Source organism: Lycorma delicatula, chromosome 3 (genome assembly GCF_047948215.1).
Source record: "Lycorma delicatula isolate Av1 chromosome 3, ASM4794821v1, whole genome shotgun sequence".
Classification (NCBI taxonomy): Eukaryota; Metazoa; Arthropoda; class Insecta; order Hemiptera; family Fulgoridae; genus Lycorma; species Lycorma delicatula.
In genome coordinates, this window is record NC_134457.1 from 132,609,448 (window position 1) to 132,627,898 (window position 18,451).

At 33.7% G+C, this 18,451-nt stretch overlaps 1 protein-coding gene across 1 annotated transcript in view; it reads right to left on the bottom strand.

Annotated features, from left to right (window-relative positions):
* The window catches only part of brp (ELKS/RAB6-interacting/CAST family member bruchpilot), a 252,472-nt gene that overhangs the window by 14,246 nt on the left and 219,775 nt on the right, over window positions 1–18,451 (bottom strand). Inside the window, exons 12-14 of the mRNA XM_075360584.1 lie at window positions 14,055–14,306; window positions 3,639–3,835; window positions 670–751 (exon numbers count right to left, since the gene is read on the bottom strand). Coding sequence (XP_075216699.1) covers window positions 670–751; window positions 3,639–3,835; window positions 14,055–14,306 — 531 coding nt within the window. The remainder of the gene's footprint in view (window positions 1–669; window positions 752–3,638; window positions 3,836–14,054; window positions 14,307–18,451) is intronic.

Below are 18,451 nucleotides of genomic sequence, written 5' to 3' on the forward strand. Positions count from 1 at the left end.
CATTATCACAGTTTTTTACAAATATGACTTTCTGAAAATTCAAATAATTCATCAACATACTCATCACTGTGCCAATTAAAAACAAAGAGAGGTTTTTCTAATATAGCCGATCATTTGTTACAATGTAAACATAGTATTACTGATTATAAAAAAAATTATAAATTTTGGAAATTTATAACAACAATAAAAAAAATACTTATACACTTGAAAAATTTTATACTTATAAATTTAAACAAAAGTATGAAATAATAACTAACATCGTTTTTGAAAATTATGTGTGCTGTTACATACGCACGTGTGCGGTGTGTTTGTAACAGCAAGTGTACTCATAAAGAAACAAGTGCAATAAAGCACATGTTCTTTTAAAGGAAAAAGAAAACGAACATGTCCTTTTCAATAGATCTTTTAGAAATGACTTTTTTTTCAAAAAATGAGCAAGGCAACTGTATATTGTTATACAAACCAATTATTTCACATTTACAAAATGAGTCTGAATCGAAAAAACTTGAAAACTTTGAAAGTGAATTACAGAGATTTAACTACAATTATATTAAGCTATGAAGTATTGCTATTTATTAGTGATCGATGAAAAATAAACTAATTATTTAGAAAATTAAAGTAATGGTATTATTTTTATTTGAATACGACGTGCAACATTATCTTTGTTACCTCTTCTGCTCTTCTTTGCTGTTCCCTTTGTGCATTGGCAGTTTGTTGGCTTCGTAATTTAGCTTGTGCATTCTTAAGAGCTCTAAAACAACAGAAATTAATAAGGTAAGTATTTAATAATACAGCCTGATAATATACATGTAAGTTGATATAATAATTTTCAATATTTGTAAACATTTAAATTCCATATATGTTCATAAAAAATTGCCCTGTAGGGAAAAGAATTCATACTACCATTAAACAAAAGACAGAAGTGTTAAATATATGTACAGGAATGTGCATTTCTTTGTCATTAAACCATACGATATTAATGTTGTAATGAAGCCAAGTTTTGTGGGGTAATTAATTTTAGAGAGTCATTTTTAGACTATTTCCCAAAAATTTTCAATTGGGTTTAAATCTGGGGAGTTGCTTGGATATGAAAGCACTTTATGTTTTGTTCTTCAAAACATTTTCCCACTTTTTTGGCAGTATGTCATGGTGGTAAATCTTGTTGGCCCACTCTGTTGCCTTGTGGGAATTTGTTTTGAAGAGGTGTCACAACTCTTTTCTTTAGAATCTTGATATTTCCATCACTTTTCAACATACCATCTACTGGAAGTAATGTAACAAGGACCTTCAAATGTGAAACGACCTGGAAAACATTATTTTCTGAGGTTGTTTAACTGATTGTTGGGTATGAACTAGTGATATATTTTCTTCTGAAGCTTTTCTAATGTATGGAACCATTTCATACGTACATAAAAGCTGGACATAAAACTGTGACTCATTAGAAAGTATAACATTTTTCCAGTTTTCTTTGGTTCAGTTAGCAAATGCTTTGGCCAACAAGACCTGTTTTTCCACATTACTGATGTTAAAAGCTGCTTTTTGGCTGGCTGATGAGCTTTTCGTCCAGCTGCAAGAAATTAGAATCTAACAGCTGTCACATGCAGATCTGTTCCAGTGGCTGCCAATTTTCGATTTAAGTCCACAGCAGATAATTTTGAATCAAGTTTACTTTTCCTCACTAATAACTGATCCTGTGTAGGAGTATTTTTTTCTTTTATGACCACATTTACCTTTTCTTTGAGGTAAAAAGGAATCAGTTTTTTTTAAATTGTTTTAAAATTGAATTCACTTTCCCTAGTCCAATACTACACTTAGAAACTATTTGTTGTGTTATACTGGTGTGCTTAGAAAGAGAAACAATTTTTGAATGCTTTCCTGGAGTTATGTTTATTATTATATATTTAAGACACACAGAATAAACAATTCGAAAAAATTTTTTTATAATAAAAAATGGAATTAACTTTCACAAAACATTATTATAACATGAAAATTGCTAAATAACCAAAGAACAATAATTTCACATTACACAGACAACGTAAAGAGTGGGTGTAGTCAAGGAGTGTAACCACAACATAAAAATAAACAAGAAACCCTGCGTTCAGATTAATTTGCAGACTACTGCAGTGAACAAAAAAAATTATTTATGTACGTTACATAGGTAAATGCTGATATGAAATTTGACAACAGTATGTTAAATGAAACCTTCTCTGTATAAGTAAATCCTAAAGATTTCAAAGAATCACAGGAAGATTCAAAGAAATTTACAACTAACATGTAATATTACCACCCATGAAGTAATAAATTATAATTTTATAGATATGTAAAATGCATAAATACATAATATGCAATAAATAATCTAACATAGTAAACCAAGTTTTACAAAGAAAGAAATTCATCAGTTAATAAAAAGAAAACTCTACCAACTTTAACTAAGTCTAAAAATTTTTATATTAATTTAATCTCCTTATATTTGAAATAATTTTAAACTATGTTGTTCAAAGTGAATATTATCCTTATATATAATCATGGATACTTTTATTTTTTTACACTAAAGATTATCTACATGATAGTTTTGTATATATACAAACTTGGAACTGTCTGTAAACCTACAAAAACCTACCAGACAACTGTTTTTTCTTCATATTTAATAGAGTTCCAATGATTACAAATTTCTGAATATTATTCATTTTTTGTAAATTAGAACATGATGAATACAGAACAATTCCATATCTAATTTGTGACTATAATATACTATAGTATTTAATTTTTTATTGTTTAGCTATGTAATGTAGGTAATTGTTGTCTGTAAAAATATTTACATAAATTTGTGAAAAAAGGCCACACCATGCATAAATTACAAGGATTTAATTAAGGATAATCGTCACAAAAATTAGTGATGGTTGGGAAAGAAATGAATGTTTAAAGGTAATATTAACTGAGCTTTTCATTAGTGTTCCAGTTAGTTACTGAACATGTAAGTTGTATGCATTAGTAAAAAAAAATTACATTTCATGTTTAGTGATAGGGATAATAGAATGCATGGCGGTACAGAAATGCATACATGAAATTAATATTACTTAGTGTTCTAATCAATTTTTATAGTTATATTGTAATACAGTATGTGCAGGTATGTACAGTATGTGCACATATACGTTTCTTATTTTGCTTAAGCATAACTAATAACTTTGAAATCGATTATTTCATATTTAAATACCACTTCATTTGTTTGTAATGGGACAATATTGATGATAGATAAACAAAGAAAATCATCGGTAATAACAGTAGAAATGGCAGTAATTAAAATGAAAAATTTGTGATTGATGAAAAAAATGATGAACCTTCTCCATTTTCCTATCACAAATTTTTCATTTTAATTACTGCCATTTCTACTGTTATTACCGATGATTTTCTTTGTTTATCTATCATTTTGCAGAAATTATTTTACCAAAAATGATTTTTTCATTTTTGGTAAAAATAACTAAAGATGTAGTAACAATTTTGATACATAAGATAAAAATAATGATAACAGAAACTTTTATGTAGGTTATATAATTTTGATTAAGTTAAAAAAAGACTGGATAACAGTGCAAAATAAAACTTATCAGTATACAGGTCCAGAAGGGTTTACTTAAACTTACTCTTGTAAATCACGAATCATTTTATCTTTGGAATTCTGCTCCTCCTGGCTCATTTGAACAAGTTGTAGGAGTCGTTCCATTTCTTCTTGAGAATGGTGTGCATCTTCTCTTGCTTTTTCTAGTTCTTGACGATGAGTTTCCAGTTCCTGCTCCAATTTTGCAGCGTTTTCTCCACCACCACCACCTGCACCTCTTTGCTACAATTATGAAAAAAATAAACTGTAGAATCATAATAAAAATGACGCTCAAATTAAAATATCTTGGAAACATTTTGAATGATTTGAAACAATCTGATAAAATTTGTAGAGACTTTCTAATATATTTATTTAGAGATTATACAGCCTACAACAGGTTATAAGTTTGCTTAATAATATTTAGCAGTTGTTCTTTCCCAGTCTCAGCCAAACAATCATGAGACTATACCATTAACTGAACAAGGTACTATGGTCATAATACCATAGTACCTTGTTAACATGGACTTGATTAATTTTTTTGCTACTTGGGAGTACAGAAAGATGTACTTTAAAATAACAAGCAAAACTACCAGACTACAAATCTTAAAGAAATAAATGAACAAAAATGGTAGTGGTTTAAATTATTTGTGTTAACATTTTTTTAATAAAATTTATTCTCAAATCTTTCATTAAAAAATATGTGTATTAATATTTTTTCAACACATTAGTCTCTGATGGTGTGTAATTTTTCCCCATATCTAAAAGACAATAAAGAAATCTGACAGAGAAATCTTTTAGTATGATTTCAATATTGCTTCATAGCTTTATAACCTGTGAAAATATTTAGAATGATAAGACTAACTGGTGGATGTTTTGACAAAGAATTGTTCAAATTCATCAATTATCTGTTTTAATGTAGACACAGTAATCTGAGTACCAATGATAATGTCTATACTAGTAGCTTAACTATTTTGTTCTATTAATTCACCACATAATGTACAGCTATATGCATTGAAATATGGTGCATTGTATTTTTAGCATACAAAAAAAGGCATGCCTAATTGGAATTATGATTTCATCATAATATGGTTGAAATTTATTAAATTTACTCTTATCATATATTTTAGATTGCTTCTCGGCCTCTGGGCCCCTATTGTAAACTTGCAATTTGCATTATCGGTAGCGATTTACTGCAAGGACAGTGTTCTACGAACACTGCCACGATCGGTGGCAGTTAGTCAACCTGCGTTGCTGCGAAGTGTTTCACTGAACAGCGGCATAGTGTGTTGCAGGAGAGCCACTGTCGGCTAAATAAGGACTTTTTCTTTGTGTGTCGGTGTCCCCAGTTTGTAGTTCGTGAGACCAATAAACTTTCTGGATTCTCTGGCAGGTTCAGGAAGCGATCTCGCTCCGACCTCGCCGGTGGTCTGACTTAGAAGCTTTTTGCTTTTGACGTTTCGAACGGGGTTACGCGAGAACAGATGGCCTAGCTCGGAAAAAATTGTTAAACGCTCACCTTGCCTTGAGTTAGGTGTTAGTTTCTTTCAGGCTGTGGACGTAGTGTCTAGCATCCCAGTCCGTGCTACTTGTTTAAGCTGTGATGGAGCAATCTGGGGGAGATTGCTTGGAGGACTAGGTTGGTTTTGCCAAGGACTTGGTGGCTGTTGACCCCTTCCAGCCGAGAAGGTCAATCGGCATGTCTCCGCAGAAGCCCCGGTCCTCAGCAAAGGAGGTCTCAGAGGTTTCCTCAGGGAAGGTGCTGTGCCCTCGTGAAGCGGATTGCACAAAAAATCCGGCCGAAACCTCTGTCACGAGTTGTGCGGGGAAGGCTGCGACCGGAACTGTACAAGGGATGCGCGGGAAGAAGGGACGAGCCAAGCCCGAAGGGCGCCTCCCTACGAAGTCAAGAGAAGTGGAGGATGGCGGTGTAGTGATCGGCCGTAGGCAGGAGGTAAGCCTGCTGGGAAGCAGGTGAACTCCGGGTCCGAAGGTTTAGGGCAGATCGAGGAGATTCGGTCGGAGTGGACAAAAGTCTCCTCAAAAAAGGAGTCGAGAGTGTCCTGGTTCCGCTAAAACCTGGTCCGGGGGCTTCGTCGTTAGCGATGAGCTAACCCTGAGAAAGGTCCTGGACCCGTGTAGGAAAAGATCCAAGTCTCCCGGCTCAATAAAACAAGAGACCACGGTGTCATCTTGGAAGTCATAAGTGAGCGGCAGGCGAAGCAGCTGCTGGAGGCCGACGTTCTGACAAGGAACGGGTTTACTTCAGGAAACCAAGTGGTCAGGCAGCTAGGGAGGAAGGAATCCCCAAAGAGTCATTGGGGGAAACCTCGCCAAAGATCCGGCAGGTCTTGGTGGCCGGTGTACATCTGTTTTTCGGATGGACCTCATGTAGGGTCGTCGACCATATAGAAGTCACCCGATGCTACAAATGTCAGAGCTTTGGTCACCTTTCTCCGCTGCAGAGCACAGACGGAGATGTGTGTGTTCCGGGCATAAGGCAGCCAAGTCTGCTCCTGCCAACTGCGTCGCCTGTACCTTGGTGAAAGGCAGCAATGCTGCACACCGGGTCGGGGGGAGGCAGTGCAGGGCATATAATATTGCACGGGCGAGACACATCTATGGTGATGCCGAGGGGTACGCTCGATGTCGTACTACTGTCGGGATACTTCCAGCTTGGGTGGAGTATTGATGACTTGCTGGCGAAGTTGGGCAGGGATCTGGACGGTCTTCCGGGCACCAGAGTGCTGGTTGTTCTGAACGTTAATGCCAAGTCTCTCGCCTGGGATTCACCACTCACTGACCTCAGAGGCGCTGTTCTCGAACAGTTGGTGGAAACCAGGAACCTCTTCTTGATTAATGATGCAGAACAACCGCCAACTTTCTCTTTCGAACTGAGAGAAAGTTAATCGATGTCACTTCGGTGACGGGCAACTTACTGCAAGTACAAATAGTTGGACTGTCTGGCCCGGGGCCAGTGTAAGCGATTATAGGCTTGTAACCTATGAGATCGTTTACGGAGGCGGTTTAAGAGGAGGCCATCACGACTGGCTGCGATAGGGTCCTACGGTGGCCTTGGCCAATGGACGGACTCTTAGGTAGTGGTCAGTCCGCTGATCGGGAAGTGTCTGGAGGCGTCATGAGCACTGCTTCCAAGGAGTCGTCTGTTAAACTCAGGCGGAAACCCAGGAAAAAGTGGTGGTCCTCTGACCTTAGCGTGCTGTGCGCAAGAGTTAGGTCTACTAGAAGAAGATACCATCGTCGCCTCCTAACGGGGATTATCGTTGATGACGTGCGCGGTGAGCGTCTGTGGATCTACCGGCGCACCCATAATGAGTATGTCCATGCCATCAAGGAAGCCAGACTCAAGTTATGGCAAGACTCCATAGGGGAGTTGCAGCGCAGCCCCTGGCAGCACGCAAAACCATGTTACCGGCCAAAGCCATTGCACGTGCTGTCCAGTCTTTGATGCGGGTTTGGTGATTGTGACCGCACTTTACCACTTACCAGGCATTCTTGGATACTTTGTTTCCAGATGCTCCGGATGGTGAAGCAGAGTCGGCGTTAGGACGGGAGCAACCCTGTTCCCTGGCGTACGGGTTATGGATCCTGTAGATACAGACCGAGTGCTTTCTCGAATGGCACTGAAAAAGGCACCGGGGCTGACCAACTTAACCCAGATATATTATTACATCTGCTACCTGACATAAGAGAGCCGCTTGGGAGGCTGTTCACACAGTGCCTTAGGGCTGGGGCTGCTTCCCGACTTGTTGGAAAGTGGCTTTGGTGAGAGTGCTCTTAAAACCAGGAAAGGATCGTAGTGAGGTAGCCAGTTATCGACCCATCAGCCTATTGCCGGAAATCGGCAAGTTGCTTGAAAGGCTGAATTTGGAACGGCTCTGGGAAAGCATTGAAGTGAACTGTTTTCTAAATCGAGACCAGTATGGTTTCACGAAAGAGGTTGGTGCCGAGAATGGTATCTTAAATACTCTTGCCGAAGTGGAAAGCGCAGACTTGTGTTGGCAGAACGCCAACACAAGTCGGCGTTCAACTCAAGAGGACAAGTTCTGTCCAACTCAAGAGGACAGAACGTCCTCTTGAGTTGGAACGTCGCAATGTTCCCGATGCCCTGCAGCCCGTGGTACGTGACTATCTGTCTAAAGATGCGTACCTAGCTGTGGAAAACTCCGTCACTAGGGGAAGCCTGCAGAATTCTGTTCTCGGTTCCCTGCTGGGGTACTGGTATTTGACGGGTTTCTGGAATTGACATTCCCAGAAGGGGTCACGGCCCAGGCTTTCGCCGATGACTGGCTCCTTTTAGTTCGTGGTAATTCACGACCGCAGCTGGAAGACCGAGCGCAAGCGACCTTGTCAACCACGGAGGGCTGGATGGACATTTAAAATTTAAAGATTTCTGTGCGCAAGACGACGTTTATGCTTCTCAAGGGTGCAGACAAATTATCTTACAGTCGAAACCCCCACGTTAAGAATAAAGACTGTGTAATCAGCCAAATGAGAGTTCATAAGTACCTAGGTGTTTTGTTTGATGAGAAGTTGCTGTTTAGCAACCGCATTAGGCAAGTAGCGACGGACGCCGTCTCCATAAACTTAGGAGGATTGCTCGGAAGGACTATGGGTTGTCTGGCCGTCAAATGTACGTGGTGTACCGATGTGTTTTCGAAAGCATGATCTCTTACGCGGCGCCCGTTTGGGCGCATAGTTTGGATATGAATAGAGAACTTGTTCAAAATTTAAGGAGTGCCCACCGCACTCAAAAACTCAAAAACAACCTCCTACGAGGCTACTACCGTATTGGGAAAGGCTCTCCCCATCGATTTAGTGGTGAAAGTTCGGGCAGCCATGTGGAGATTGCGAAGAGGCCGGAAGGCCGAGGAATTTGGGATGCGGTTTCGGATCGGGCCAGTACCGGAACGGAACGGTGATCACAATGCACCGGATCTAAATTTCGTTCAGTTGTCATCCCCAGCCTGCGGAAGAGGCTGCAAAGCCTAGCGATGGAAGCATGGCTGCTGGAATGGGGCACCACGACTAGGGATGATGCTGTACAAGTTTATATGGGATCTGGGGGTATGTTATGCCTTGAGCTTGTTTTTAAGGGCAACAGGTGCCCAGGTACTCACCAACCATGTTAATTTGAACCAATACTGATGTTTGACTGTCCTGCTCTTGGGGGAGCCAGAGACCAGGCCACCCTGGAACTTAGAAGTCATGGGGAAAATTGGCCACTCACAAGTGGCGAATCAATGTGGCGAGAGCCGAATGTCAGACCATATGGGAGTTCCTTGATGTGGTTGCTATATTCAACTGACATCAGTAGTTTACTTAAGGGAAAGACTTCTACCGCACTGCTGTGCTGGAAGCTACCCTAGAGATATGGCTAGCCACCAGCCAATTAAGGCTCCAAGTGCTTTAATATGGTGGATAGGTACTTGCTGGCATTCAGCGACCTAGGCTTGGCAGCAAATTGCTGTCTAGATGGAATAAATTTTAATTTATGGTTGTCATATATATTTTTAGTAGTTGACGGGGTGCACCTATCCATTTTAGTCAATATATGACAAGTGAACAATTGGAACACATAAGCCGGTGGTGTATGGCACTGCACTTAGTCGCTCTTCTCATTTAGGACACTGGTCGCTAAACTGTTTCGAGGCTCAGTAGCCGTTTGTGACACAGACATTTGGTTTTATGCTTTAGGGCGACCGAATAGGGTGGTGGCGGGAGAAATGCCAATCTTATTATATACTTTTAATATTCTCCTTATCAATAAATCAACAGTGTTATTTAAAAACACATAATATGAAATTAAAAAAATTTGCAGTAACTGTCTGCAGATGTCTTACAGGTGATACCTGTAAGACATGTTGAATATGATTATTCAACATTGTCTCTAAAAAGTAGCATATATTTATTTATTTATGCCCTTTTTAAATCAAAAATATAACTCCACCAAATCTGAAAAACAGTAAAATAATCAAACATGCATTAATTTATCCAGAAAAACATATTTGGAGTTACCTCCAAATATGGAGGTAATAAAAAATTGAAGATGAATTCTTCAATTTTTTCTGTTGCATTAATTTTCTGTTAATTATTATTCAAAATTAAATTATGATTTTAAATAAAAGTAGCACTATTCAACTCCTCAAATGTGCTTTTAAAATACAGCATTATCAAGTTTTATATTTAAATTAAGTAATTTTAATCAATGTAAACAACAATATAATAAAAATAATCCCTCTAAGCTAGCTTGTATGAATTGTTATCGTAATTTATATACATTAATTTAAATTTCTTTTAAAATTTGCATGTAAAATATTTTTTTTTTTTTAGGTTTCTATTCTTAACTATTTTGTTTATTTCCAATATTTGTAAGTTATTTTCAATATTGTATGAGTTATTCTTGTATAATTTATAAGATTAACTTATTGTAAGTTATTTTATATACTTTTTTCTTTAGCCTCTGAGACTATTGTTAGGTATTGTTTCAGAGTATGAGATGAAATGGAAATTTTGTACTGTGTGAAAATGCCATGCTTGACTGGGAATTGAATCTGGGATATAATTGTATACATAATACATATACATGACATGCATCGACCTTATATACTTGCATATAAGTATCTGATCTTATCTTTATAGTTTTATTATATGATTGGTTATTTTATAAGCTATTTTATTGTACAATTTCTCAGCATGCTCTTCATGGACTCCACAAGGATTTCTCAAAAGATCCTTTTAGGATCAAACATATAATTACAGAAACTAAAATGGAAAAGAAGGGATCAAGGATAAGGAAATGAGTGGATGGCAAAAAACAATGATCCATCTACAAAGTTGAGGCACATTTTATGAGACATTAAATCCTGTCTAAAAATTTGCTCATCTGATCTCCAGAATTGTTTGTATCAGATGTATCCAAAGTGAACTAAAAATAATTTAAACAACTAGAAAATACTATTATAAGTTAAAAATACAACATATTAACCCAAATGATAGCTAATTTTCAATGAAAAGTATAAAAAGTAAATTAATTTTACTTTATTTTTGTAAATGATCATTGATAACAAGAATTACCTAAAGTTCTAACTTTTGAAATAGACAGAATCAAATAATATAAATGCAATGTTTTTAATAACTTACTTTAAATGCTTAATGAACCATCTTGGATGGTTCAATTGTATCTTGTAATATATCTATAGTCTGGAAATGAAAGTGATTTGAAGTAAATAATTAAAAAATTGTATTTTAAAAATTTGTCTGGTTTTGTTTTAAAAGTTTATAGTTAAAAACAAAGTAATTAGTAGTTGAAAAAAAGAATGTAGAGGAGGGGAAAGAAAGAATTAATTACAATTTTTTTTTTGTCTTCAGTCATTTGACTGGTTTGATGCAGCTCTCCAAGATTCCCTATCTAGTGCTAGTCGTTTCATTTCAGTATACCCTCTACATCCTACATCCCTAACAATTTGTTTTACATATTCCAAACGTGGCCTGCGTACACAATTTTTCCCTTCCACCTGTCCTTCCAATATTAAAGCGACTATTCCAGGATGCCTTAGTATGTGGCCTATAAGTCTGTCTCTTCTTTTAACTATATTTTTCCAAATGCTTCTTTCTTCATCTATTTGCCGCAATACCTCTTCATTTGTCACTTTATCCACCCATCTGATTTTTAACATTTTCCTATAGCACCACATTTCAAAAGCTTCTAATCTTTTCTTCTCAGATACTCCGATTGTCCAAGTTTCACTACCATATAAAGCGACACTCCAAACATACAATTTCAAAAATCTTTTCCTGACATTTAAATTAATTTTTGATGTAAACAAATTATATAAAATAACAAAATTCTTCTACCTCCATAATCTTTTCTCCTCCTATTTTCACATTCAGTGGTCCATCTTTGTTATTTCTACTACATTTCATTACTTTTGTTTTGATCTTGTTTATTTTCATGCGATAGTTCTTGCGTAGGACTTCATCTACGCCGTTCATTGTATCTTCTAAATCCTTTTTATTCTCAGCTAGAATTACTATATCATCAGCAAATCGTAGCATCTTTATCTTTTCACCTTGTACTGTTACTCCGAATCTAAATTGTTCTTTAACATCATTAACTGCTAGTTTCATGTAAAGATTAAAAAGTAACGGAGATAGGGAACATCCTTGTCGGACTCCCTTTCTTATTACGGCTTCTTTCTTATGTTCTTATTGAAGAACATAACAACAGTAACAATTGTGTTATTGTTGCTGTTTGGTTCCTGTACATGTTAGCAATTGTTGTTCTATCTCTGTATTTGAACCCTAATTTTTTTAAAATGCTGAACATTTTATTCCAGTGTACGTTATTGAATGCCTTTTCTAGCTCTATAAACGCCAAGTATGTTGGTTTGTTTTTCTTTAATCTTCCTTCTACTATTAATCTGAGGACTAAAATTGCTTCCCTTGTCCCTATACTTTTCCTGAAACCAAATTGGTCTTCTCCTAACACTTCTTCCACTCTCCTCTCAATTCTTCTGTATAGAATTCTAGTTAAGTTTTTGATGCATGACTAGTTAAACTAATTGTTCTGTATTCTTCACATCTATCTGCCCCTGCTTTCTTTGGTATCATTACTATAACACTTTTTTTGAAGTCTGACGGAAATTCCCCTTTTTCATAAATATTATACACCAGTTTGTATAATCCATCAATCACTTCCTCACCTGCACTGCGCAGTAATTCTACAGGTATTCCGTCTATTCCAGGAGCCTTTCTGCCATTTAAATCTTTTAATGCTCTCTTAAATTCAGATCTCAGTATTGTTTCTCCCATTTCATCCTCCTCAACTTCCTCTTCTTCCTCTATAACACCATTTTCTAATTCATTTCCTCCGTATAACTCTTCAATATATTCCACCCATCTATCGACTTTAACTTTCGTATTATATATTGGTGTACCATCTTTGTTTAACACATTATTAGATTTTAATTTATGTACCCAAAATTTTCCTTATCTTTCCTGTATGCTCCGTCTATTTTACCAATGTTCATTTCTCTTTCCACTTCTGAACACTTTTCTTTAATCCACTCTTCTTTCGCCAGTTTGCACTTCCTGTTTATAGCATTTCTTAATTGCCGATAGTTCCTTTTACTTTCTTCATCACTAGCATTCTTATATTTTCTACGTTCATCCATCAGCTGCAATATCACCAAATTATGGTTGCTATCAATGTCTACTCCAGGGTAAGTTTTGCAGTCAACGAGTTGAATTCTAAATCTTTGCTTAACCATGATATAACCTATCTGATACCTTGCAGTATTGCCTGGCTTTTTCCAAGTATATATTCTTCTATTATGATTTTTAAATTGGGTGTTGGCAATTACTAAATTATATTTCGTGCAAAACTCTATAAGTCGGTCCCCTCTTTCATTCCTTTTACCCAGCCCGTATTCACCCACTATATTTCCTTTCTTGCCTTTTCCAATGCTTGCATTCCAATCTCCAACTATTATTAAATTTTCATCTCCTTTTACGTGTTTAATTGCTTCATCAATCTCTTTGTATACACACTCTACCTCATCATCATCATGGGCGCTTGTAGGCATATAGACGTTAACAATCGTTGTTGGTTTAGGTTTTGATTTTATCCTTATTACAATGATTCTATCGCTATGCGTCTTGAAATACTCCACTTTCCTCCCTATCTTCTTGTTCATCATGAAACCTACTCCTGCCTGCCCATTATTTGATGCTGAGTTAATTACTCTAAAATCACCTGACCAAAAGTGGCCTTCCTCTTCCCACCGAACCTCACTAATTCCTACTATATCCACATTTACCCTATCCATTTCCCTTTTTAAATTTTCTACCAACCTAGCCTACCAACCTTTTTTAAGCTTCTAACATTCCACGCTCCGACTTGTAGAATGTTATTTTTTAATTTTCAGGTGAACCCTTCCTTAGTAGTCACCACCCAGAGATCCGAACGGGGGACTAGTTTAACTCCAGAATATTTTACCAAGGAAGGCGCCTCCATTATTGCTATGTGAAAATGCAGAGAGCCACATTTTCTTGGAAAAAAAAAAACAGCTGTAGTTTTCCATTGCTTTCAGCTGCGCAGTACTCAGAGGACTGAGTGATATTGATACGGCCGTTTAAGTCATTGTGACTCACGCCCCTAACAACTACTGAAAGAGCTGCTGCCCTCTTTCAGGAATCATTCCTTAGTCTGGCTCTCAACAGATACCTCTCCAATATGGTTGCACCTTCGGTCCAGCTACTCTGTAACCCTGAGCACTCAAGCCCCCTCACCAACGGCAAGGTGTCATGATTCATAGAGGAGGTTACAATATCATTTGTAACCTCCTTTAAATATTTTGTTGATATTACAATATCAACAAAATATTTAATTTATTACTTTAAAAAAAAATTAGTAACATAAAACAATGTTGTAATAACATACCATCTGAGCTTCCAGTTGGTCCATTTTTTCTCTCCGCTTTTTTAATTTTAATTCTAGATCTGCTATTGATTTCTCCTTTTCTTCTAACTGTTTTACTCTTGTATCTACTCCTTTTCTGTGTTCTTCTAGTTTTCTTCTTTGTTCCTCCAATTGTCTCTTCTGTTCTTCTAATTGTTTTTTCAACGAGCTATTTTCTTCTCCAGCTCTCGCTGCTCCAGCTGCTAGTTTCTCTTTCGCTTCGTGTAGATCGAGCTGTTATGAAAAAGAAACAAAAGCAAACCAAGTATATATTAACTATAATAAAAGAGTTAAATGTTTTAAAATGTGTAAATATTAATTATTACAGTAAAGTATCTAATACAAAAAAGAACAAAACATTTTAACTGAAATATATCTTTTAATGTCATTAATGGTAATGAAGCAACCAATTTCTCATTAAACTATTTTTAAATAAAATGTAAGACTTTTAAATCTTTTAATGTTACACCTCTTAACTCTTTCAACAATAACTGAATAGCAATTTATAACATAACTGAAAGAAAGTTTCCTACTTCATTAAATAAAACTTTTTTTATTCTCATTAATTTTAAACCAACTTTTCACTCAGATTTCTGCAATAGTTTGAGATATTAAGGATGAAAACCAATAAATTGGGATAAAATATCCTGTTTTTTATGTTTGACTTATAATACTTTGTTAATGAATAATAAAAACATAAAAATTTTAAACAAAGGTTGTAGAGAATTTAATGCTTTATAAAATGGAGTTAGATAAGTTTTAATTAAATAAAACAAAGAAAAGTTAGAAAAATTTGAATTTTGTTATTGATTTTCAGTCCAGATTTCTCAAGAACTGCAGATACAGTTTTGAGACCTATTTTATTCAATTTTTCAGGTCAAAAACCATAAGAAATCATTAATCTGCTCTTTAATTAAGGTCCTAAAAATTTCAGTATGACCTCATTTCACCAGGGTAGGTGAAATCCGAGCAAAATCTTTTGCAACCTGTAACTCACAAATTAACCATTTTAGGACACATGCTTGTATGAACTTTTTACATTATTTTCACGAGTAGAATAGATTATGAAAGTCCTGGAAGAACTTTGTGATACACTCTGTATACAAAACTTATTATTTTATTTGTTATTCAGTTTTAAAGCATTATTTATCTTTCTTCTGTGAAAGGATATCGTTATATCACTAAATATTAATAAAAATAAATTATTAATAATAATATTAATAGTTCAAAGTTATTTATACAATTAACTGATATTATTTATGATGTTATTTATACATAACAAACTGATAGAACATCTTATTTATTATTTATATTAACATCACACATTGTGTGATATAAATTATTGTATTTTAAAAACCATCATTATAAAATAATGATGTAAAATCTCCAGAAATAATTGCTGATACTTGTATAATCTAAAATAAACATATATATTTTTCATAAGAAGAAATCCCAAATTATATTATGCTTAAGAAGGAAGAGTTTCAAATGATTTCCAGATGTGCTGAGTTCATAGTATATTGTGCATCAGATTATTCCAGCATGCAAATCTATACAGGTGATTACATTGAGGAAATCTATTTTAGAGACATACTTTCATAGAATTTAAACATTTTGTTAATTATAACAGAATGCTTAATAATACAAAACCAAAGTACAGCTCATAAATTTCATAATAAACAAAAGCTTGCCATAATACAGAAATGTTTTGAAGCATACATATTTAACATCCTTATGTGTAACCTGATTTCTGCTTGAAATCATTCTATACAAATTTATGTTTCCTAATAGTATTATGCTAGCTGACACACAGGAGATTATGTTAGCTGAAACAGAATGAAATCTAAACAGCAATTGTACTGTGCATCATGTTTTTTCTTTCTTTTTTTTGTAGTTGCATCAACAATTAAAGTCAATAGTGACTCATTAATATCTGTGTGAATGTACTGGTGAGAACGTGTATTCCTGAAGAGACTCAGGCCAATTATTCCTGAAATGTGTGGTTAATTGAAGCCCAACCACCAAAGTACACCAGTATTCAATTCCGAATAAAAGCAACTATATTAGAATTTGAACCTGTGTCTTTTAATGCAATGCTAATGATTTTAAGAACAGTTTGAATGATACAACCAACCTCTGATATTTTGTACAAACATGCTAAGAAATTACAATTACGTGCATGTTTATTTATCTTTACATTTTTCAGGCAGCAATGAGAATTGTTTAAAACTATCAACTTTTTGATTAAACACTGAACCAAATTTATTAACTCCTGTAAGAAGTTTTTAAAATCCATATAATTATATATAAACTGCTCATATTAAATACTAGCGACATCTCTAGAGGTATCTTCAGTTACAATCACTGAAGATGAATACAAGAGTAACAAAACATTGTGACACGAATTTTAAAAACTGAATTAAATTAAATGGTTGTTATTAAAAAGTTGATAGTTTTAAATAAAATTATTTATTCAAGAGAAATAAAAAAGTTTAATAAATGAAAAATTTTACAAGCAAATTAATGCTAATTTAAAACATTTTAAGCTCTAGTGAATCCTAAAAGTGAGACGTAAATAGCAGGCTGAGGTGTATTTGTGTTAGAATTTTTTTTTTTTAGAATTACAGGATTGCCTTTTCTTTTTATAAAGAAGTATATAAATTTATTTTTCTTTGTAATTCTGGTAGTTCTGTATAAAATTCTTACTCTTATGGTAAGAAATAATAAGAGATTATTAGTTATAAATGACATTACTTAAGTACAAAACCGAAAGAAATTATAATGAAATAAATGTAAAATTACTGACTGTTACTGAATGTAACAGTTTTAATTTAAATACAATTATACATTTGAATTTGAATTAATGTCTTTTGTGCAATCCCTGATGATGGACTAATGGCTCTGAAAGTACTCGGATATATACTTTTAAACTTGTTGGTAAGTGGAACTTTATTTTATATAAATGTAAAATTACCATATCACTAAAAGTAATAATTTTATAAAGTATCAACTAATTAATAATAAAATAATGTTTTTTCCTGTTATATCTTAAATAAGAATATTTCCATTAATGCCAACTGATTTAAAGTAATAAACAGCAATAAAATAAGTAAATAAATATGGTTTTAAAAACTAAGTAAAATTGCTCAAAACCAAATTAAATAAAATAGTATAAATATAAAAATAATATTTATTATTTGGGAGATTTATTATTAAAAAGTATAATTTAAATGATGGATTAATTAATAAAAATTAATTTAAATTGTAGAACTAGATATTATTATATATTAAATATAAAAAATAAATCATCCTAAATGTACAAAAATATGTATATTGTTTTTTTCTTCATTACATAATAAAATGTAATAAAACAATGAGTTTTTCATAATAATAAAAATATTAAAATTGATTTTATAAGCACAATGAAAGTATAAAATATATCTAATGTAAACTAATTAATTAATGTTAGTGGTTAATATGAGTGAAATAATAACAGTAAAGAAGAAAAGCTTTAAGAAAGAATAAAATAAGATTAAAAAATATTAATAATTAGAGTGGTTGCCAGATAGTAAAAATATGGAAAAAGTGAATTAAAGAATTGTATAGATTGAAGCTATACTTACCACTATGTATGCCATGAATATGGCAATTCATTATTGCTCACATAAATCAGCAATATGTGAGGAATTGTAACCATAAAAAAATTATAGCAACATAATACATCAAAATACAAAATGGTAATATGAAAACATATATTATGATAAGTAGATAATAATAGTATATAATAGTAACAATCATTATTAAGAAATTTCGTGCTTTTGCAAAAATAGAATAAATTAATATTGCAACAAAAATATATTGGTAAAATCAAAATTTAATAGCATAATGCAAAATTGTGAATATACTGTGTATGTGTTTTTAAAAATGAATAAACATTGAATAAGTTCATTAAAATAGTTATTTCTAAAAATTGATATGTATATATATATATATATATCAAGCATGAAATATGCCAGAAGTCATATTATAAAACAAAATATAAACCATTTTATTTAAATGGAAAGTGGGTAATACACAGCATATTGCAACATTACAATAATAATAATAATAAATGCGATAAAAACAATTATTGCATTAGTATATGGAACAAAATAATAATATAAAATAAATACATAAATAAAAAATAAAAATTTGTTGGACAATGCTTTATGAAAACAAATATAAAATTTTAATTTAGAGATTTTGTGAATTCAAGAAATAAGTTATTTGTTATAATCTAAATAAAATATAATTTACTTTCATTGTAAAAAAAAATATAATCAATAATAAACAATGAAACTATTATGTAAACTATTATATATGTACACTATTATATATGT